General features: G+C 41.2%; 1 protein-coding gene across 4 annotated transcripts in view; it reads right to left on the bottom strand.

The window, feature by feature from the left end:
- Positions 1–2,513: 2,513 nt before the first annotated feature.
- The window catches only part of MTR (5-methyltetrahydrofolate-homocysteine methyltransferase), a 56,217-nt gene continuing 36,021 nt past the window's right edge, over positions 2,514–22,709 (bottom strand). For all 4 annotated transcript variants that reach the window (XM_035108383.3, XM_088666459.1, XM_088666458.1 and 1 more), the window contains 13 exons: positions 22,421–22,528; positions 18,864–18,964; positions 18,244–18,311; positions 17,008–17,128; positions 15,318–15,399; positions 13,857–13,955; positions 13,628–13,703; positions 11,414–11,569; positions 10,063–10,259; positions 9,108–9,308; positions 7,672–7,864; positions 6,364–6,476; positions 2,514–5,185 (listed from right to left, as the gene is read on the bottom strand). In XM_035108383.3, the coding sequence (XP_034964274.3) occupies positions 5,099–5,185; positions 6,364–6,476; positions 7,672–7,864; positions 9,108–9,308; positions 10,063–10,259; positions 11,414–11,569; positions 13,628–13,703; positions 13,857–13,955; positions 15,318–15,399; positions 17,008–17,128; positions 18,244–18,311; positions 18,864–18,964; positions 22,421–22,528 (1,602 nt within the window). In that variant the 3' untranslated portion in view covers positions 2,514–5,098. The remainder of the gene's footprint in view (positions 5,186–6,363; positions 6,477–7,671; positions 7,865–9,107; positions 9,309–10,062; positions 10,260–11,413; positions 11,570–13,627; positions 13,704–13,856; positions 13,956–15,317; positions 15,400–17,007; positions 17,129–18,243; positions 18,312–18,863; positions 18,965–22,420; positions 22,529–22,709) is intronic.

The raw sequence follows: 22,709 nt of genomic DNA, 5'->3' as shown, positions 1-22,709 counted from the left end.
TTCAAAGCCCAACAGAGAAAGCAAACCTGGGTGTACCCTGGCTGCCCTTATCAGAATGAGACTACTTGTTTCTCATGGGGTTGAGATATATGCTAATACCTAACTCAGTACCGGATCAATTTATCAACTGCCATGAGCCAAATATGGCATGCTGTGTTGATGGGCTCACCATCCTTTCCTTTGCTCCCTGAAAATGCTCAGTCATACTGTGGTGGGAAAATTGTACTGCTCTACGTCTACAAATTTTAGCCTTGGAAATGTAGCCTTATTAGCTCATAAGGGTGCTTAAGTTGCGCCCAGGCAGGGACAAAGACGGTCAATAACGACTCAGAGGGTTGAATCCAGAGAAAGACTTTAATCTCTAATTAGAGAGACTCTTGGTGATCTATATTTCACGACAAGAGTAAAGAAAGACAAATTTGCAAAGATGCTTATACACTTCTTGGGCTCCTTCACTCCCTCCTCTGTAAGAGTGTGCACGCAAGAGGGTCATAGGTTACAAATACATATATGGATCTTCCTGTGTCCGGTCCATCTTGTAAACACATGCTGACTCAACAAAGCCTTCAGTAAGGCTAATCTACGCATCAAGCTAGCAACTTCCAGCGTCAGGCTGGAAGTGCATCTGCTGATAATAAGCCTCTCTCTGCCCCTCATTCTGTGTTCCAGACAAGGCCAGCTTATTCGGCCTTGATAGCAAGCTGTCTCACTGTTGAATATTTTCATTGCACTTTGGCCTTCTTTGGTACAGAGACGCAGAGGCACTGAGAGCATCCACGGAATATTTGGGGGGGGGGGCTAAGCCATACACTCAGAATTATACAATGCAGGCAATGCAAACTATAGGATCAAATTTAGCTCAATAACACAATTGGCAAATCTCTCCCTTCAAAATAAACTTTCCTCTAGCCTCTGCCTCAATATAATTACATCCCCCCCTCAGGTAACCTTACTTTAAACTACCTTCTAAGTCCTTTATGGTTTGTCCCCAAGAAACCACTTTCTAAAATCTTTATGGATCCTCACCCAAGCTGTTCCAAGCAATTGCTTACTCAAACCACAAAGCAATTACACATTCAAATTTTAGGTCTGTGAATAAGCATTTTTCTCTTCAAACCCACATTAGGACTTGGTGGTCCTTGATAACTCCTTGAAATAATTCAGGTAACTGAAGTTACTGTGCAATCTTCATGTGCAATGACACTGAATAAAAGATCTCAAAATATCAAAATATCTGTCTACAGAACCAACTTCAGCTTGTGCGACTCCATAGATGATCTCTTGAAGAACATCAGTTACATGGAAGCAACCTGCTATTTTTCCTTGAGGCTTCTGTGTAGTCCCACGTATGCATGACTTGGTAAATGCAACTGTACTTAGGAAAACAGAAAGTGGAAGACTCTGCCAAATGCCAGCCCTTGTGTGCACAACCAATAGGGATGTGTGTGGCACTGTGGTCTAAACACTGAGCCCCTTGGGCTTGCCGATCGGAAGGTTGGCAGTTCCAATTCCCACGACGGGGTGAGCTCCCATTGCTCTGTCCAGCTCCTGCCAACCTAGCAGTTCGAAAGCACGCCAGTGCAAGTAGATAAATAGGTACCACTGCAGTGGGAAGGTAAACGGCATTTCCGTGCGCTCTATTTCTCTCACGGTGTCCCATTGTGCCAGAAGCAGTTTAGGCATGCTGGCCACATGACCCAGAAAGCTGTCTGTGGACAAATGCCGGCTCCCTCGGCCTGAAAGCGAGATGAGCGCCGCAACCCCAGTCGCCTTTGACTGGACTTAACTGTCCAGGGGTCCTTTACCTTGCACAACCAATGCACAATACTTTATATTTACTGTTTTTAATTAGGTTTTGTAATTTTGGATTATGCGGAATGCTTTATCTGAGTGGATGTAGCAACCGAGTAATTTCGTTGTTCCCGCAAGGGGACAATGACAATAAAGATATCTTATCTTTATGGTGGAAGGGCTGGGCCAAGTTGGAGCGCTGCATTGGTCGGTGATGGAAATACCTATTGAAAGGACAAGGGATGCAGCCTTTTCTCTAAACAGAAGGGCTTTTGAGTTCTTAAAGATTCTTGAGATCTAGAAGGGGACCTAAAGAACCAAAGGAGCAAGGATTAGTCCTTTGCTGACCCTGATGCTAAAGGCATTTGGAAGGAAGTTTGGAGTAACACTTCGGTATTAACAACAATTAAATATATATATATACCACCATTCACCCAGATTACAGTACTCACCTCTTGGAAGATGTCCCTGAGTCAGAGTGGGAATCTTTGGCAGGCCTAAGACCAAAGGGAGCTCACAGCCAGAAGCTCCATGGGTTGATTAGAAGCAATGACTGGCAATGATACAGTTTCTTTTGGAAGTTGAGGCTGGAATTCCAGCCACCCCCACCTCCATCCATCATAAATAACTCTTGTTGCTTTTTCTTTCAGTCTTATCCCTGAAGATTGTGGCTCTACTTACATTCATTTAATAAAAGAGAAACAAAAATGGACAAGGCTATCTTTGACTGAATCAATATTTAATGGCAAACTTTTGAAACTCAGTTTCAATATGCATTTATAATACAAAACATTATGCAAGTCAGAAGAATGTACCGTTACATAAAGCACGCACACAAGATTTGACTATTTAAACATCCATTTTCATATTTCCTGCTGCACTTCACAATGCTCTGAATCTGTTCTATTGTTTGGCAGTTTAATAATCAAAGTTCTTGTTTTTATTGACATCAGCTGCTAAGCAAGTTTCATTGCAGATGCATCAACGCCTAAAGGCAGCTTTGCTGGACTAGGTAGCTGAAAAACACACTTTCAGGAAGCAAGCAGCAGATTTTCCATTCATAGGCCTGGTTCACATGTCAAAGAGCCAGACTATGGCTTAGTGTGAACACACAAGCATTAGATTAGATCATTGTGGCTTACGTCTCTGCCATTCGGCTGCTCCATTGAGCTAAGTCATGGTTTGGCATGTTGTCCAAATCCAGATTTGTCTTAATAGTTTATGGCTAGTGATTGGTCCAGGAGAGCAAAACTATGATCCCCTGACACACTAAGGCAAATGATGGTGTAGCTCAGTGTGCAGTTGCAGGACTACTGAGGACAAGAAAAATGGCCTAATTATCTTCTTTGGAAGCCTGTGTATTTGCGCTAAGCCATGTTTTGGCTTAATGTGACAACGGTGTGCAAACCACATCACTGTCTTCTCTATGCAGTTAGTATAACATTGATCCTTTTGTGAACTTGTCCTTCTGTAGTCAAAATAAATCCACCCCAAGATATATTTCTGTTTCCTCTGTGAAATCACAGTAACACAGCTTTCCATTCCAGCATGGAAACAGGGGCAATGCTCTAGTGCAGCGGCGAGGAACATCCTAGTCCTCCAGATGTTGTTGAATTGCAACTCCCGTCTATCCCAAACAGTATGACCAATGGTCAGAGACAATAGAAGTTTTAATGCAGTAGCACCCGGAGGGCTAAAAGCCTTGGGGCTATCTAAGTTATTCAAGGAGTATGGAAAGAAGCCATGCTGCAGCAGCTTCCATGACACTTGGATAATGGAACTAAGGTACTCAAACAACTTTTCCTCAAGCAGCACTGAATACACTTATTTCAGCTCAGCACATCACACGCTGACTGGCAGTCTGAACCATTGGGGACATATCCATATGTCCACTCATCAAGAACAACCTGTTATGAATTGTCTATCACATTTCAACTGTTCTTGAAAGGATACATTTGACCTTTCAAGAATGTCAAGCTTAGTCCAGTTTTTACCTTGTTTTCTGGAGTAAGTTCTAATCTATTGGTCCTGGGACAGGATCTTGTCAAGTATAACAAAATTAGATGCTTCTTTGTAGCTTAAGAAATGTAAACTATTTACTTTCACTTTATCGAGGCCCTGAGCAGAACCTATCAAAACCTGTTTATAAATTATACTTATGCTTCTTTGAATAAGAGTGCTATTCTCATGCTACAAGATAAAATGCATGAAATTATATTGTGGAAGTCTAATTTCTCGAACTGGGAAAATTCAAAGAATTGCACAGGTCTTCAAAAACGCAACTGAGTGGGGAATTTCAGTGGAGATTTCAAGCGACCGACCTTATTATGGCAGCAGGTTAAGCTAGTGTGGTGCCACACTTTAAGAAGTAAACACCTAAAGACTTCTTAAGAGCCTAATACTGTGGCAAATGTTGGTATATAACAAAAAAGACAGGCAAAGAGACTTTCCCCAGTAGTAACAGAACAGAAAGCTTAACTACCCGTGAATATAAGTAGAAATTTAAAAATTCAAAGAATTACATGATTTTCCTGAGTCTACCAGATAGTTGAGCTACAGTGAACAATCGGGTAAGCTTATTTAGAAAGACAAAGGCTGAAAAGAGAAATTACCGTGGAAATCAGAATCAAGGCACTTACAATCTGTCAGATTTCTGACTCTATTTGCCATTTTATATATACACACAGTCCAATCAAGGATCAGTGTCCTGTGATTATATTCATATCCCTGGGCAGTGGGACATATCAGTGCAACTATTTGTCTTGACATAATTTTTTATGGCTACAAATAAATAATAATGGCTGTGCTCAACCCAATAACAATATTCGCACAGGGAGATAATTATGGGTTATGGGCTCTGTGTAGCGTTTCATTAGTGTTCCTCTAACAGCACATTTAAAGACTAAACTTTTCTGATTAAAAGCCCCAAATCTTAGCAAGTCAGGAGCATTTCGTGTACATATTCATCTCTTTTACATCGGGCTCCAAAAATGAAGTGGGAGGACCTTTTAATTAGAAACATGATACATAGACATGATACATAGGAACCTGTATCTGTACATTAAATGGTCGCCACATGTTGGCCATTTTAATTGACTTTCTATGGTGACCAAAACTAAGGTTTACTCCACAGCCAAAAATTTTTTAGCTTTCGCTGTGGCAGACACTGTAGCTTGTTGGGGGCAGGGATGTTGCCTCCATATGGTACCTGTTTCTTGTGCGTGAGTCCTGAGCTTTGCCTTTTCTTCTCATTCGTATCTTTCAAGACACAGGCCCTATCACATCCCCACCCTCAATGCACATACAGTTATTCTGGATCATATCCAAGAATGGGCCCCAGCCATTTTTCCACATCTGCCACAGGCATGCTTTTCCTTAAGGCATAATCTTCAACCTGCAGAATGAACCAAGAGAGGGCTAATTTAGCATTTTAACAGCTAAGGCTTCAACCTCTCCGTGCAATCAAAGTATCTGGAAAATTAAGTCTAACCACCTCTGCTCTGTACACTTTGATCCTTTTTATTATTATTTTTTTTAAAAAATGCATTTCTACATATAAAGTATAAAAACAAGACAAAAAACAAGACAAAATACAAAGACTTCCAAACTACTGCATCAAACACAAAATGTTCGAATTAGAATGTCAAAAATTGCAGATCCAAATTGGACATTTAAAAAATTAACCCAATGTATCTGCTTCTCCCCAAATAAACTGGCTTGGACTCTGCAACCATCATCTGAAGCCCTTCTTTGTGTGCCTCCTCCATAAGAGGTCTCTCTGCAGAGGGTGGCAGCACAACAACAGCCTATTCTGCAGTGGCATTCTGTATGTGGAATGCTCTCCCCAGGGAGGGTTCCCTGGTGCCTTCATTACATATCTTTAGGTGCCAGGAAAAAAAATGTTTCTCTGTAACCAGGACGTTGGCTCATTAAGCAATCTATGGCCTTTTAAATGTGTTTGTTGGTTTATTACAGTGAAACAACGGGTTCAGGGCTAGTTGGTGTGAGTGCAGTCCTGCTTAATGGGTGTCTGCAGAGGCTGAAATGGAATACAGGGCAACTCATCAGCTTTGCCAAGAGACCAAAATCCAGTTGGCTCCACCATGCCCTGAACAGTTTCTATTCCAGATGGTATTTATAAGTATTGCTATGTAATTTTGAGAGTTTCTTCTTCTCTTCTCATCCCCTTTTTTAAGACCATAGTAAGCCTTTTAGATTGCCGTGTCTTTTAGACAGTCCCTGCCCATCGGCTTAACAATCTTGGGTTTTTTTTATTCATCTTATGTAAGTTACTCTGAAAGCCTTTTCTGCTAAGGAGCTGGAGAGTGTGGGCCTTTTAAAAAAAGTGTTTGTGATACTTCTTTTGGGATAGAAATCTTTAAAGACACAAAAGGTCTAAGGGAGTTCATGTCAGAAAGATCTTGTTTACAGATCTAAGAACTATTTTCAAAAAAGTTTGTGGGTTTTACAGCATCCACATTGAAAAGAAATGGCCCGTATCAGATTGAAATATAAAGTACTGGGAAGGCAAGAAAGGATGTCAAACAACTGCTACAGGTGCTCAGGCCTTACCTGATCTTTCAGTATTTTCCCAACAGCAAAGTACTTGGATTCAGGGTTGGAAAAGTAGAGACCTGACACTGCTGAAGCAGGTAGCATGGCTAAGGATTCTGTCAGCTGAATACCTGCAAGGGTCAATGGAAAACATTTGTGGTTTATTACTTAGAAGAGTGTGTTGTGGCTGGAGAATGAGCTGTGTGGTGTGCTTTGATTCAAATTCCACCTCGACGAGGAACTCACAGCATGGCAAGCTACAGCGCTTGCCATGTTACCCAATGTATAATATGGATATTACGACACTGACGTGCCTCACCTGAGGGTTAACAAGATAATTAACGTGAATCATTTCAAGCACTTAAAGAGGTACTGCTTTGGAAATAGGTACTTATGCTAATAACCCAATTTAAGGGCCATGGATCAGTGGCCTGTTAGCTGGGGGTTGATGGAGTTGTAGTACAAAACAGCTGGGAGGCTGCAGAATGGGAGAGGCTGCCCCACAGCATTCTTGTACAACATTACTTGGTTATACCTTACTGGTTACAGAAAAAAAGTATATTCTGTGAATGAGCTACTGTCATGGACTGGCTGGATGCAAAGGAGTGGTGGGAGGCACCAGGTGGGGAAACCCCCAAAGAGAAGAAGGCTCAGAGCCAGGGGAGAGGTGGTGGGATGACAGTGATCAGAGGGAGGTAGACTGGGACTGGGAGGAGGTGGTGTCGGAAGCTGAAGAGGTAACAGGGTTTAGTGAGGAGGGAGAGTCCATGGCAGAGAGCAGTCCAGGACCAGAGGCAGAAGCAGAGGGTGGAGAGGAAGGGGTCAAGAGCCAGAGATGAGGCAGGCTACTGAAGCTGCCACAAGGTCCCCGTCCTGCTGCTACCAGGTCTCTTCTGTGGTAAGAATTCGCTTCAACGCCACCTGTTTGTAATCCAGGTGAGAGTCCTTCTAACTAGCAGCAGAGCAGTGGGTTGGCAAGGCTGTCCTATTGCAACAGTTTTAATAAATGCTGGGTCCCTCCTGGATGCTGGGCTTGAGTTTACTTCCTTGGTTTCGTGTTTTATTTAATGTTCCCTCATCTGAGTACGAACAAGGTGGTGCTGTAGAAGTTAATTCTTATCACACCTCACACACACACCCCAAGTCTCCCAGAACCAGAAGAGGGTGGAGTAAATACAGACATGGTGACAGATTGCTTGGGAAGGACCCAGGGGAGGAGGAGACTTAGGGAGGTGTTGGAAGGCCAAAAAAAGAGAGAAAATGTAAAAGGCTATTTAAAAACATAAACAAAAAAGTAAGTTTAAAACCAGACTTCAGCTAAAGTACCTGTTGCCTCCTCAATGTTTGCAAGTTTCCACATGGTGAGTTTTTCCAGGTGGTCAGGTTGACAGGGATACCCAGGGGCAGGACGAATCCCCTCATATCTGATCCTACGCAGGTCTGAAAATTCCAGCTGTTCACCCTCAGAGTAAGCCCAAAATTCTTTCCGGACCCTTTCATGCAGCTCCTCAGCAAATGCCTTGGAACAAAGCAGAAGCAAGTTGCAATCTGAATCCAAGCACTTAACACACACTTATTTTTATCTATCACTTAAATGTGTTTCAGTATACTTTACCCATGACTTCAATTCATTACAGACAAGAGCCTTGAAGAAACCAGGTTATTTCCTACATCTCCTTATTTATACTGAAATGTTCATATAAAAATAAGCTGGGCCATTATTTCTGCATTTTAAACATATCCTTTAAACATTCAGAAGAGCTAAGCTGTGGAAAGGCACAAACCCTGCTCCTTTGGCCTCCTGGTATTCATATATTTGGGAGAGTATGATAACAGAATAACTACCTCAGCAAATTAGATTTTCCAAAACCCTGCTGAAACAAGGAAAATTGGTATACTTTTATTTATTACTTTTTTTATAAGAAATATGACTCCATAGTGACTCTGGAACAATATGCTCTCTCTTTTTGCCCTTTCTGATGCATGTAAGTGGCCAGTCTGATGATTCCCTTGCAAAAAAATACAATCTTCAAGAAAATGTACTTATTTAGTTGTTTTCTGTCCATGAAACCAGTTTTAAATTGCTTATCATGTTTGCTTCATTGTTTTCAATTAGAAAAAACATGAATTAAAAATACAATCTTCAATCAAAATTAATAAAATAGGAAAAACTTAAGACAAAAGCTCAAATCCAGGCATTCTTTTTTTAAAAAAATTCTTACAACACAGCCAGCTCAATTTTTTTTTTTAAAAAAAAAATGTCATTGTAACAATCCAGAGGGAATCACAAAATTACTAGAAGGGAAGGCAAGGTGTGCAAAAGCTGTAAGGCGAAAGGTTTCAGAAACAGGGAGAACTAAGACGGCTCATGTTGCAAGTTTACAAAATTATGGATGACTATGGTATAGCAATGTTTCCTCAGAGCAATAAAAGCTACCAACTTAATTGGTCTACCAATAATAATGAAGAAGAGGCCCTTCTCGTGTTCCCCTTGTTGGGGAAATCCCAATGCAAATTTGATGTCTGATTTGGAATTGGAGGATTTGTTCACCTGCATCCTTTCTTTCTACTTGTTCACCAGACAGAAGTCCAGAACGCTTGGGAGCCCCCCATTCTATCTACTTTAAAGAAAGCACAGCTTGGGGCTGGACTAGGACACATCTCCCCTCCCACCAGCTCTTTAATCCCTCTTGTCAATTAATTCACCTGGATCTCAGTCTCCTAGAAAACTGTTACATGAAACTTAACAGAAGTATAATTACCTCTGCTAACCGATCTCCCAGTGCTTTCACCATTATGATATTGTAATCGTCGGACTGCTTCTCATATTCCGTGCACAGCTCCTCTACTCCAAAGCAGGCCACAGCGAAAAGACCCAAATAGTCAGGTATACCCGACTCCAGAGGGGATATGAAATCAGACAAGCAGTAATAGGGATCCGTAGAAGAAGAGTCTTTCTCAGCCTGCAATAACAAATGAAGGTCTAGTTGTATTTCTCCCCCCAATATGTTCAAACATACATGAAAACTTTTATGAGGTTATATTAAGATGGTGCATAATGCCAGAAGGCTGCACGATAAACAGAAACTTACAATTCTTCCAAAATTAAAATAGAACACATATCAAAAGACTATGATATACCACTTACAGCTATATCAACTATAACAAACTCATCATCCTATATACAATTCAAACGTTAATTTAATGGTTCTTAAATATTTATGGAAAAGAATTATAAACAGATATTTAACTTACAAGCCAAAGCAAAGAAAACACACACTGAGAACCCCAAGGTTCACCAATCAGCTGCAGGTGCAAAAAAGTGGCTCATGCAGGTGTACATACACTAAGAATTAAAGAAAAGGGTGCCTCCGAGCACATATTCAGTCCAAGAATGTGTGATCAGTACCAAAAACTAGGAACCAAACTCTCAAGTCCTTTCACATGAAAATCTGCTCCAGATTTCTCCTGCCAAGTGCTCCTTTCCAGTAACCTAATTTAGCAGGGGGCTTTTTAGTTATGGCTATTGTTAGAAAACTGGATGTCAAAAACTGTTACAGATATCCTGGCAGATCACCCAGATCTCTACCACTGGGTCCGAATATGTCAACCTCTGGTTTACCTGAATGAACACCTTAATTATACAAACTCCAAAACTATTCCAGGCACACAAATCAACATACTTTTGATGTTAAGTAGAAGAGTTTTACATCCTACCTGTTGCCTTAACCCACAGAATTTAGCTATTGGTACTGAAGACTGCACTTCCTCTTCTGTGGCATATAAATAAATGTCATCTTGAACACTCCGAGCTGGCCAGAATCCAACCAGACCTTTAGCTTTAAATCTGTTTTGCGTAATCAAAGTTTTCAGCAAATTCTGCGCATCATTATACACTTTTTTTGCCTCTTCCCCTAATAAAGGAGAAAGAATCCTTAAGCACTTACAAAAAATTAACTTAAAAAAGTTGGGTGATTATTTTTCATTGTTTTGCAGCTATATCATAAAGTTCACTTCCTTTATTTTCACTGTTATAATCTATTAATGACAACACATAGACAAGACTAAATACAATATGAATCTGGGCTAGCATCAAATGTTTCAGAGCAAAACAAATTTACTGCAAACACAGCAAATGTAAACAGAACAGCATTGTAACCAAGTCTTCCACAAAAGCTACTAGGCCAGAACATTATATTACACACTAGTCCAGGCATAGGCAACCTTGGCTCTCCAGATGTTTTGAAACTACAGTTCCCATGATTCCTAGCTAACAGGGCCAGTGGTCAGGGATCATGGGAATTGTAGTTCCAAAACATCTGGAGAGCCAAGGTTGCCTATGCCTGCACTAGTCTATCAACACATGCCTACGTTAATAAAAATGCAGGCTTTTTTTTAAAAGTCAAATACTGCCTGGTCTTCTGAAAGTGATTCTAAATCACCACAAGCAACTAGCTGAATTGTTTATTCACAAACCTTTCATAAGATCTAGTTGCTTTAAACCAAGGGTGGGGATTGGGAACCTTTGGCATGGGGAGCAAATGAGGCCTGCAAACCTTGATCCAGCCCTTAAGACTCTTTCTGAGCCATGCCTCCACCTAAACACCACTGCTCCATATGTGCTTTAGGCTGTCTGGAATGTGTCCTCCAGCTGGGATAATAAGCCTTTTTGCTTGTCTGAAAGGAACAATGTGTGTTGGGATATAGGAAGTCACATCCATTGCCCCCCACTTTTGTCCTGCCACCATGGCAGTGTGGCTCCCAGAAGATTTGTCATGTATCTACCCCAAGATGAATGGGGTATGGGTGGGACAGTGAATTATTTGCTTTCGTCTGCTCCTACAGTTTTCGTCTGCTCCTACAGTTTAAAGCTGATGTTTCACTAGCTGTCACAATTTTCCTACAGCACCTGCACATTAGTGAGTTTCAAAATGACTGACCAATCTCTCTCTAATTAACATGGCTCTCATGTGTACTGTTGCTTCTACTTTGTGCACATTCACACAATTTAAAGATACACTATCTACCTTTTAGATTCTCCACCAGAGAACGCTACTGTGTTACTCACCCACTGTTTTATCGTTGAAGATTTTAGGAAATCCCCGGTTGGGGTATTTGCCTCTAAGCTGCCAGACATCGAAAAAGGGCTTCCAGTCAATGTATTCCACCAGCTTCTGCACATCATAATCTTCAAAGACTCTAGTGCCGAGGAACAGCGGTTTAACTGTAAAAAGCACAATGTGCAGATTTTGTAATTTGGAACATACTACAGTATGTGGGCTGCATCCACATCTGATACACAATGCATACCACTGCAGGTATTTAAAGCCTTAATACTATGGCAACTAAAATACAATCTTAAACTAGACAGGCAATCTTACAGAAAATGTCTGCCTCTTTGGAAGGATGGCGGAATAAGAGTGTGTGGAATATCCAATGAGTCCAAGTTATAGCACAACCATTGGTTTTACGTTTGACTCCCTCATATCAATTGATCTGATTAAATATTACCAGCTAAAATTTCAAGCGTAAGCTGTGCCACTCTGCAGCAAGGGTGGCAAAAAAATTAATTTTATGGAATAACTTGTTTATGATGGCTTGAGATTTTGTGGAAAATAACTTGCTCCAACAGATGAAGTAAGCCACTGTTATGTGAAAAATCATGCCAGCATAAAGCCACTGGTCACTTGCCTGCTGTATTCTGCAGTGCTCAACTGCAGACTGTTGTGGAACATTCCCAATGTGCTAAATAATGTAAATCTCATGCAATCCTCTCTACATGTCCATAGTTGAAAAGACAATCTTGCTTTGATGCAAGGCTGCTCACAGCTACCATTTGCTGATTGTCACTTTACCCTGGACCCTGAATCTGTGTTGAGGAAAAATGCAGACTTGGCTCTACAGTATGTCCAGAACTAGTACTATTCCTAAATCAGGTTATATCCTCATGTCAGTACCACACAGCTAAGTTTTCAATAACTATACAGTACATCCATGTCTTCTCTTAAGAAGATAAGGGTCTCCAGCTTGGAGTTAGCAAAAGTGCTCCCTCGATATAGTTATGTTCTGTGAAGAGCAGACTCAAAATGTCTGCCTTTGCTACAGATATTCTGTAGTGATATCTAGAACCTACCTGCCAAATGTATCTATAAGGAACTACCGTAGAATCATGTTATCCTTTATGTTTCATTAATTAATAAATTAGGGACATAAGAAGCTGCCTTATACTGAGTCAGACCATTGGGCCATCTAGCTTGTCTACCCTATACTACATACACTGACTGGCAGCAGCTCCCCTGGGTTCAGGCAAGGAATGTTTCCCAGCCTGACTTGGGAGATGCCGGAAATCGAACCCAGGATCTTCTTATATGAAAAGCAGATGCTCCAGCACTGAGCTATGGTCCTTACCAAGCTCTCTCTCTGTATGAATAGGCCTAACGTAAGCAAAACTATGTTCTGATGCAAACAGATTTTCATAATTTTTACTTACCCTTTTCAGCCTTTACTGATAAAGTGTATGATAAATCTTTAGGGAAGCTGGCACTTAGTAGCTCCATTAGATCTCCAAGCTGAGGAAGCCATCCACTCTTCAAAATATGCAGGAGCCGTACTAGACTTGAAACTCAGTAGGAGATTTAGATAGAACTTCTAGCGCAGGGGTGGGGAATCTCGGGCCTGGAAGCTGCTTATGGTACCCCAGGCCTCTCTATCTGATCCCAGGGACTCTCTCTAGGACACAACCCTTTCCCTGCCCTACTCTGCATCCTCCTAGTGTTTTTTGCCTGGCTAGAATGTGTCCTTGAACTCCCATCATACCTCTTGCTTGCCTGGATGGATGATGCACAAGGTTATATGGACGTGTGTAGAAACTAGCCTATTGTACAAAAGGTAACATTTACAGACAATCTGGCACATGGCCCCCAGAAAATGGTCCAGAAGGGAATATAGAGGCTGTGGGCTGAAAAAGGTTCTCCACCCTTGTCCTATAGATCATCTTATCCACTTCACCAAGTGAATCCTTAAGGAGGGAAGATAAGGGGAGAGTAAAGAGAGGGACAGAACCCTCCAGACGACCCCAGGGATGTGGCATAGGCATTTGGCTTCCACCCGTAATTTAAAATAATTATTTTTAACATTTTGTGACAAAAAGCTAAAATCCGAAGAAATACTCAGATTAACTGAAGTCAAGATTGGTTTTCAAATTGCTGCTAGTCCTCCTGAAAAGAATAAATCTTCTGTAATCTTATAAGGCAGAAAATGGTTTCTTAAAAGGCAAACTAACCTGGTTTAGATTCAGTTAGCCAATCGTAATAAAAGCCCTTATTCCTCGCCTGCTCTAGTGATAAATATCTCCTTTCCTGTGTAGGGAAAAAAAGACAGGACTTCAGTTCTGAGCAAGTAACTATAGCAGTTGATTTTTATTTTTAAAAAATAAATGGCATGAAAGAAAAGCTAGTAATGACTAATGACTAGTACACTTGACATTAAGAAGGTCTGTTAGTGCTCTTTACCTTGAGAGAATCATAGTGGTCCTGTCTAATGTCTTCATATTCCTCTTGTATTTCTTCAAAGAAGTCATCCTTTATATTCTCATCTAAAAGCTGAGAGCACTGAAATGAACACAGAGCATGCTGATTAGACTTGAGGGTGATGTAATGCAACTCAATACTTCTCCATCTCTCTCAGTCAGGCACTTAAATTCCCTCATGAAGTTATCAAGTCCATAAGAATATGGCTAATAACCCCCACCCCCAGCCGAAAAAATAAAAATGAAGTTAAACTGCCAGGGAAAATATGATTGCTTTGAAGTGCTTCTGGGTATGGTTCCTCTTTATCTTTTCTCAAGAGGGCTATTTAACACACAAAGCTTGCATCTGAAGGTGCTGGAGCTCACACAGAGACTTAAAAAATAAACATGTGAATGCGTTCTGACAGTAAGATTGAAAGGGAGGGAGGGGGGAGGTTTATCTTTAAGCTTTTTCTACTATAAACTCAAGTTTATAAGAAGGCAAAACGCCACTTATTCTTGTCCCATTTAAAAACCTTTAAATAGGCCCGGGTGCCTTCTTACTGCCACTTAAAAAGGACCGAAAGCTGTAGATTCCATTTACAGAGCAGTAAGGAGTGTCAATATTTCCTTCCACAGAACTGGAAAACCATTTAACCTATACAGAGGCAGTAGAAGCCATTTTAAATCCTAGTGACACTGTTTAGAGGACTTGTGTCTCATCTGTAAGAGGGGAGAGTCTGAAAATGCAGTAGCTGAAACATAAGCCTAGCAAATCAAATCAAATATATATTTCCAAATCACAGGCAAGCCACTTCTGAGATTTCTATTATTCATTAAGCAAGCTGTTATAGTCAGATTTAATTAAGCCCTTGACTGCCTTAAGCATTCAAAAACAGCACCCCAAACAGAAAAACATGGTATGATATACAGAAGTCTTTACAAACGCAGGATTTTTTTTGGTAATATCTTACATTTTCTCGCGTAAATTGAGACATTCTTAAAATAGTTATGACCAACTGTATAATAAGAGTTCAGTTTCATGGATACTGCAAGTACCAACTGTTACAAGCTCAAACACCCATTCAAACCACTGTCTGCCTCATGAAAGCAAAAGCAGGGGCCTGTATTCAATTGCCCTGTTGGGGAAAAAAAATCCTGAAGCATAATGATTTGGTCACTGATGGAAATATAATGCTGTGCTGAATGAGCTAAATCTGGTCCACTAGAATTAATATTACCTTTGTAAAATACATTACAGGCAGCAACCATTTTGTGCAGGGGTTCCGTTCCTGCCCCCCCCCCCCCGTGTCAGCAGAGGACACATAAGCCTGCATCACCCCCTACCCTGTTCCACCTCCCTTCCGGGTCAAAATGACCCTCACATCAGCCGCGGGGCATCAGTTGGATATGCAGAAAATGTTCACCGCCTGTACTAAAGATGGAACTAGAAATCACAACTTACAACCACCACACTCTTAGAGGCATCTAGGACATGGACAACAGGAGCACTGTATCGTGGAGCAATTTTTACAGCTGTATGTGTCCTGAAACGAAAGAAAAGACACATAGGAAAACAAAAATATGAACACATATAGACTCAGCATCAAGCTAATGTTCAATGGAAATGATAGTCCATCTGAATGCGTAAAGGGGCACACTCCACACTATTTACAAGATCTTTGCTAATTCCTAATAGGGTACACGGCAATTACAACATGTCAAGATTGGGGAGCAGAGGTTGTCTTAAGCCTTAAGGCATCCCTATCCCTCTGGTAGACCTTCAATCTGCCAGTGTCAGAGTTTCATTTGTGAATATATTTTTAAAACCACTGGTTCTTTTCGAATTATTTTCTTAGGGAGAAGTGTCCACTGCAAAGGGAAGCAATTTTACACTGCTGCATTTCCTCTTTTTTGGGCATCATTCTTTAGCTGTGCCTACAGACACTCCAGATTTTACTTAGGGGGTGGAGGTTGCTAAGCTCTACCTTCCCCTCCAGCACATAATGTTGTACTGTGCACGAGAATGGAGTGGGAGGGAAAATTTGTGCCTAACTGTTCTCAGCCAACATCTTCAGCTGTCACGTTCATCTAAGTCTCTCTTCTGACAGCATATCCCCCTCAGAGCAACCTTTTTTTCCAGTCTTCTAAATGCATTCCCCTAGGCTTGGATAAAGCTCCTTTTTGACAGTCCATTGAGCCCTTCATGCCAGGATTTAGAATCCTGACACGCAAAATCCTGAGAATGCCAACTTTAATTTATTTTTGAACCATGAATTAATTTCCGTGGCTGCAGCAACAGCAAGAGTGGGTGGCAGCAAGTATTTCTAGCATGGTATTCAGGATGGAATAAGTTGTCTCAACTTCACATTCATAAATTGCTATCTTGACTACAATGCAACTGGAAGAAACTATTTGGAAACTTTGTCGCGCAGGTATATTTGCTGTTTCCATCAAGCCCAGTTTTCCTCATTCATACTCCAATTGGGTAGGATCTAGACTTCACAAACTTCTCTTGAAAGAAGGGACAAAGATCCAGTGGAGCCTCCCACTAGAGGAAGGGAAAGGAAACACTTATTGCCTATTTTCCCATCTGCCTACAGCACTACCTGCCAGATCCTTTAGAGCAGATTTTCAAAAATAGCCTCCCGTTTTCCTCCAGTAGAGTACCCCATGGGTAGAGCCCCACCCAAGCACAGTTTGGATCAAGCCCATTATACTGGTTAATAAATGACCGTCTTCTGTTCTTCAGGTTTATATGTAATTACTTCTGAATGCGAAGGGTGCTTATTTCTTTTAACTGTTTTTGAAGTCTTAATTTTGATACAGCAAAAACGTACTTCTGAAAAAAGAAAAATTCACAGTATATCTCATAAGTCCTCTACTTAATCCCCTTGAAACATCAACATTACTTTTTTATTTTTCTTTACTTCACTTTAAACAAAGTACTTGAATGCATTTTAATTAATAAATATTGGTTTAAATAATGTTAATTATCCTTTTTTCCCAGTCTTCTTAATTATCCTAAAGTTACATTTAAAGGGTTAAATTAAGAATAATATTGCATATATTAGATGCCTAACATTCTGGAGAACAATATATTGCATATTTACATTTGCTTCTCCTTTGGGCATACCAAAAAGGACCCAACTTACTTGGAAGTAGTTGCTCCTCCAATCAGCAAAGGAATCTTGATTTCTAATCTCTCCATCTCCTTGGCAACAAATATCATCTCATCCAAAGAGGGTGTGATGAGGCCAGACAAACCAATGATATCTAAAAAATAAACGGTTAGAACTACTTTCATCCACAAGGTTCAATAGCCATTTCAGACAACAGCAACAAGAAGCAACCAGCCAACCAGCTTGTCTAGATGTTTTCACTAACATTTCACTGCCCTAGACATAGTTCTAGGACAGTGGTGGGGAAACCACTGTCCCTCCAGATGTTGTAAGAGCCCAACTCCCAACAGGCTTATGCAGGGCTGGAACAAGGGAATGTGCCATTGCCCCCCACTGCCCCATCCTCCACAGTGGCACACTCCACCTCTTTTTCTTCCTCATCCTGTTCCCCATTGCCTTGGTTTGTTTTTTGCATTGCCACATGATGACATCAAAGACAGGAGTGCCTGGCATGCTCTGGTCCATGGGGTCACGAAGAGTCGGACACGACTAAACGACTAAACAACAATGATGACATCAGAGGGAGTGTTGGGGCACACCATTTTGCTTTCCCAACCAGTTGAGAAAATTGCTCCATTTCACCTCATGACTGGGCCAGCGCTGACCCCAGCCAGCATGGCCAACAGCCAGGGATTATGGGAATTGTAGTCCACAACTTCTGGAGAGACACGTTTCCAGCCCTGCTCTCAGCACTCTATTAATCTGTGAAAGGGGTATCAATGAAATATCTGCCTGGCACCAACACTGTTATGCTTTTGCTGCCAAGCAAATATACTTTTATTCCTCCAGGATTTTGATGTAACATGATGTGACTTTCTTAAAATGTTGATTTCTGTACGGTGGTATACAAATCTTTTACATACATAAAACACAACTGTAGTGTGTAACATTTTAGGAGGTAAAAGGATTCAGTACACCTCTGAATTAAAAGTATTAATTAAAAAAAAACACATACAAACTCCAATAGATCCAGATCAACCCATTATTTGTTACTCAAAGTCACAGCACGCCTGTTTTTTCCAACCTCCTAAAGGCATCTTAGTAATTGAAGTTCAAACAAACCAGAGATTGTACTGCTCTATCTGCTCAGCATCTCCCCAAGATTACTGAAAATTAACCTTTCAAATGCAAATTCAAGATCATAATTTCAATGTGTGGGTTTTTTGTTTTGTTTTTTAAGATTGACGAATGGTGATGAAGCTCTCATACCTGCTTTGTTCTCAAGAGCAGCTCTGAGTATCTTGTCACATGGCGTCATGACTCCCAAATCAATAACTCTGGAGGGGGAGGGAAAATGGTACTTTGCTAGTCATCATGTGTATGTGCTTAATTAATCCATTTCTGCTATAAGGTATTATGAAGATCACTTATCCTGTTAGGAAGGCCAAAGGGAACAGCATTTGGCTTTTAATCTTTCCAGACAGCTGAGCAGCCAGACACCAGCCTTTCCCCAGCACTTTATTGCCCAACCACTCCATCAACCCCCCCCCCTCCCCATTCTGAGCTGCTACCACATTTGCTCAAGACAAGTATATCTGGCCTGCATCTGAACCTGATTCCATGGCCTGCAACTTCTTCCCTTGGAAACAACAGATATGACTGGGGAAATACTGTGATAGTAGGGAAACCAAATCCCTCTGCAACTCCTGGTTCTGTTTAGGACAAATTGCTCATCTGTCAAGTACAGCTGACTCAGAGAACTAGCAGCTTAGTCAAAATGCTGTACACCCCACTCGAAGAAGGTGATTCTAATATGCCCCGTGATAATACAAAGCATGTAAGGGGAGGGGAAATGGGACCCACAAGGGCATGAAGTCTAGTCTAATTACCTGAAATTATTGCAGCCCAGAACAACTCCCACAATGTTCTTGCCAATGTCATGCACGTCACCTTTCACAGTAGCTAACACAATTGTGCCTTGGTAGGGGTCCTGCAAGAGTTAAAACAAAATCTGCAGGATTTATGAATATTTCCCACCTGAGCAATCTGTATAGTATAAATGTCTGGTTTATTGAAGCAGCTGTTATTACCAGCTTTTTTAATGGCAGAAACAATATTTACGAATCATGCAGCATAGTTGTTTTTTGTATACAAATATACGTCTTCCTTATGGGCTTCTCATAGGCATCTATTCTAGATGGCCACTCCATCAACAGAATGCTGGACTAAGTAGACCTATGGTCTGAGCCATTACTGTACTATTACTATCATTGGTCATTGAAAGAAAATGTGTTTATTGAGAAGAAGTAGCTGCTAATACTTCATAGCATTCCTGTAGGGTTGTCTACAGCAGTGTTTCCCAACCATTGGTCTCCAGCTGTTTCAGACTACAATTCCTATCATCCCTGACCACTGGTCATGCTAGCTAGTGATGATGGGAGTTGTAGTCCAAAAACAGCTGGAGACCAAAGGTTGGAAAACACTGGTCTACAGGGTTCCTTCTTTCTCTACTACAATAGTCGAGGGATACCCAAGGATGTGCCCTCCAGATGTTGCTGACTACAACTCCCATGGCCCCTAACCATTGGCCTTGCTGGCTAGTTTATGCAAGTAGTTCCCACATCTGGAGGATACTAGCATTGACTATCTCTGAAATAGGACCTATTCCCCCCCCCCAAGGCTGTGCTAACTCAATTTGTGCAAAACCCTTTTCGAACTGCACCTATTGATGGTGCATCCAGATGTTTAAACCTGCATCTGCCCCAATCATGCAGATGGCAAAGAGTGGGGAGCCCAGTTTTAAAAAGAGACAGAGGTGCATGGATGAGGAAAGGTGAACCTCCCCTCCCGCATTACATTACTTCCCACTCAGCACTTTTATTTCAAAAGGAATCACATTCAAAATCCAATGGTGGGGGGACAGGGAGGGGTAGGAATTGGGAAGTTCTGACAACGTGGCTTATTTGCCCCATAGTCCAGGATGTACCTGAACCTTTTTTGTTGTGCATCCATTGTGCTTTCCAAATCGGTGCATCTAGCCCAAGTTTTATACATGACTGGAACACACCTGGGCTCAAAACAAACAGATGTGGAGCCATGATGTGCAATCTGGGCCTTCAAAATATTTTACATCACCTACCGTATATTCCGGCGTATAAGACGACTGGGCGTACAAGACGACCCCCAACTTTTCCAGTTAAAATATAGAGTTTCAGATACTCGCTGTATAAGAAATATGACCCGGCGTATAAGACGACCCCCCGACTTTTGAGAATATTTTCCTGGGTTAAAAAGTAGTACTATATGCAGGAATATACAGTACTGTTTAATAAACAAACAACACAACAACAGCAGCAGCAGCAATGATAATATTTGATCCCTGAGAAACATTGTATTTACTACAATGATTAATCTCCTCTGTCTTCCTAAAATGTAGAGGTTGGGGAGATTAGAACATTCGAGACTATGCCAAGTGACTGCGCCATCCAGCATCATTCTGCATGTATTCATGAACACTCAAAAGCCTGCACAGCTGGGGCAGAAAAGCACACTCATTTAATCAAGCTGAAAGAAAACAAGTAAGCATAGTGGACCGGTCCAGCAATGATTGCAGATCTAATTGGTGATGGAAATCCAACAAACAAACAGGAATGAAATACTGAAGGAGAAGGGGGGGAAATCACCCAACCGCAGACAGTGCTGCAATGTGGACCGGGACATGCGTTTGATTTAAAGATGTCTTCTACGTAAAAACAAGACCATTTGAAGCATTAAATGAATTGAAGCATTCTAATACTGGGCAGAGAACCAAATAGCTTTCCTTTTTGATCCTGGCACAAGCCTGCAGGCACAGCCATTCATTCTAAAACATAATAACCAGTGCTCTGTATTTGCTGATGTTCTGGCACTATGGTTACTGCTCTGGGGGTAACTGCACTCCAGAGAGAAGCCATGCCAGCAGAAATGTATATTATTTTAATGCAGGACAGCAGTGTTTTCTCATTGTTAATGTATACCATTTAGGGGCTAACAGAATCTCACTCTCTCTTATTGTTTGCTGGCAATAGCATCCAGAATTTTCTGTAGCACCAACCAAGCAATAATACAGGATTGGCCAAATTCTGTAAACATATACACATTTCTCTATTTAAATACCAATACGCCTATAAGATGAAGACGCACACTCCAGTAGAACTCCTAAGCTAGCTATCAGTTGTTTTAAATGTTTCCCATAGCCTTTTTCTTTTTGGTCTTAGCTCATTCTGTTTTTTTACCCAAATGTCAAAGACAGCGTAAAAGTCTCAGTTTGTTCCTAAATCCAATACAACCCTCGCAACAATTGGAACTACAAGAACAATTGCTGTCATTTAATTTTCACCCTTGTTAGGAATGAAAAATCCTGCTATAGCAACAATCCTCAGGTTCTTTCGAGCCCTATGATTATTTCCAATATGGGAGCAACTAAACACCAGTTTGACATATGCTTCCCAAGGAGGCACAGATCTGTATGTAAAAACAGGAGGTGTTCCATTCTGGAGAGCATTTCACCATGTTGTTGTCATGTGATCAGTCTCCTCTTGGGAATTAACCTCAAGGAGAAAAAATGGTGCCATTCCACGGCAGATGAAGTTGTACAAATGGCTCAGCCCTTGCGGTGCCAAAAAGCACCCTCCCCAAAGTAATTTTTCAGCTTAAAAACAAATAATTGTTCTGTGTGTCTCTCTCTGTGTGTGTTTAATAAATCAACCTCTTGTAAATTGTTTGAATGTGCAATCATACAAATAGCTCTTCAAAACATATGCCATAAAAAGGCAGACACGAACCAGAAGCACATGAGAACAGGCAAAATGGACAAGGAGATCAGGTTTTGCTATGGGAGGTGTGTGTAGCATTTGAAGAGGAAAGATGGAGGGAAGTTGGGCTCACCCCACTGAGGCAAAAAGCCATGCTTTTATATCTGTCCACCCCCACCCCCACCCCCACCCCAAGGTATTTGGTCAAAGTGCATGCAATGTCTCTAGGACAATTAGATGCAGAGTTTATCATGATGGTTTATCTGTGCAACAGAGTTTATCTGTGCAAGATTGGCTACTGTTACTGACTGGGCATCTGTTTTTATTGGGGAAAGTGACAAAAGGCAAATTTCATATGTTACAACCAACCACTTGTTTCCAAAAGAAAATCTACTTGTCTGTTTTACAGAGATTGCTGCAACCAGCATTATATGAATACCTACCTCACAATAAACTTTGCTATAACCTGCAAGCCTCTAACACAGGCATCCCCAAACTTCGGCCCTCCATTTGTTTTGGACTACAATTCCCATCTTCCCTGACCACTGGTCCTGTTAGCTAGGGATCATGGGATTTGTAGGCCAAAACTGCTCTAACACAACCATGGAAAAAAATCATTAAAGAGAACCAAACAATGTAGCGTGCAAACTTGCCTCTTCTTCTGTGGAACCTGACAATGCACGCTTTTCCTCTCTTTCCTTTTCCATGAAGGGAATCAGATGACCAACAGCCTTCTTCATAACGCGAGCAGATTTGATAACCTAGATGCCCAGATTCAAGGGAAGAACCAATTACAGCTACGTGTTTAGCTAAGAGTTCATTTTAAACAAAAAACACCTCGATCCATCATGCAAATTAGACCAGACTATCCATAACCTCCAATTAACAATACACTTTAGTATCTTCCCTATTCTCTGCTCCCTAGAAACTCCTGCACTTATC

This window comes from Zootoca vivipara, chromosome 3 (assembly GCF_965207765.1).
Source record: "Zootoca vivipara chromosome 3, rZooViv2.hap1.1, whole genome shotgun sequence".
In the NCBI taxonomy this organism is placed as follows: Eukaryota; Metazoa; Chordata; class Lepidosauria; order Squamata; family Lacertidae; genus Zootoca; species Zootoca vivipara.
Note: the sequence above shows the minus strand (reverse complement) of the source record. Positions and strands in the feature narration are given on the sequence as shown.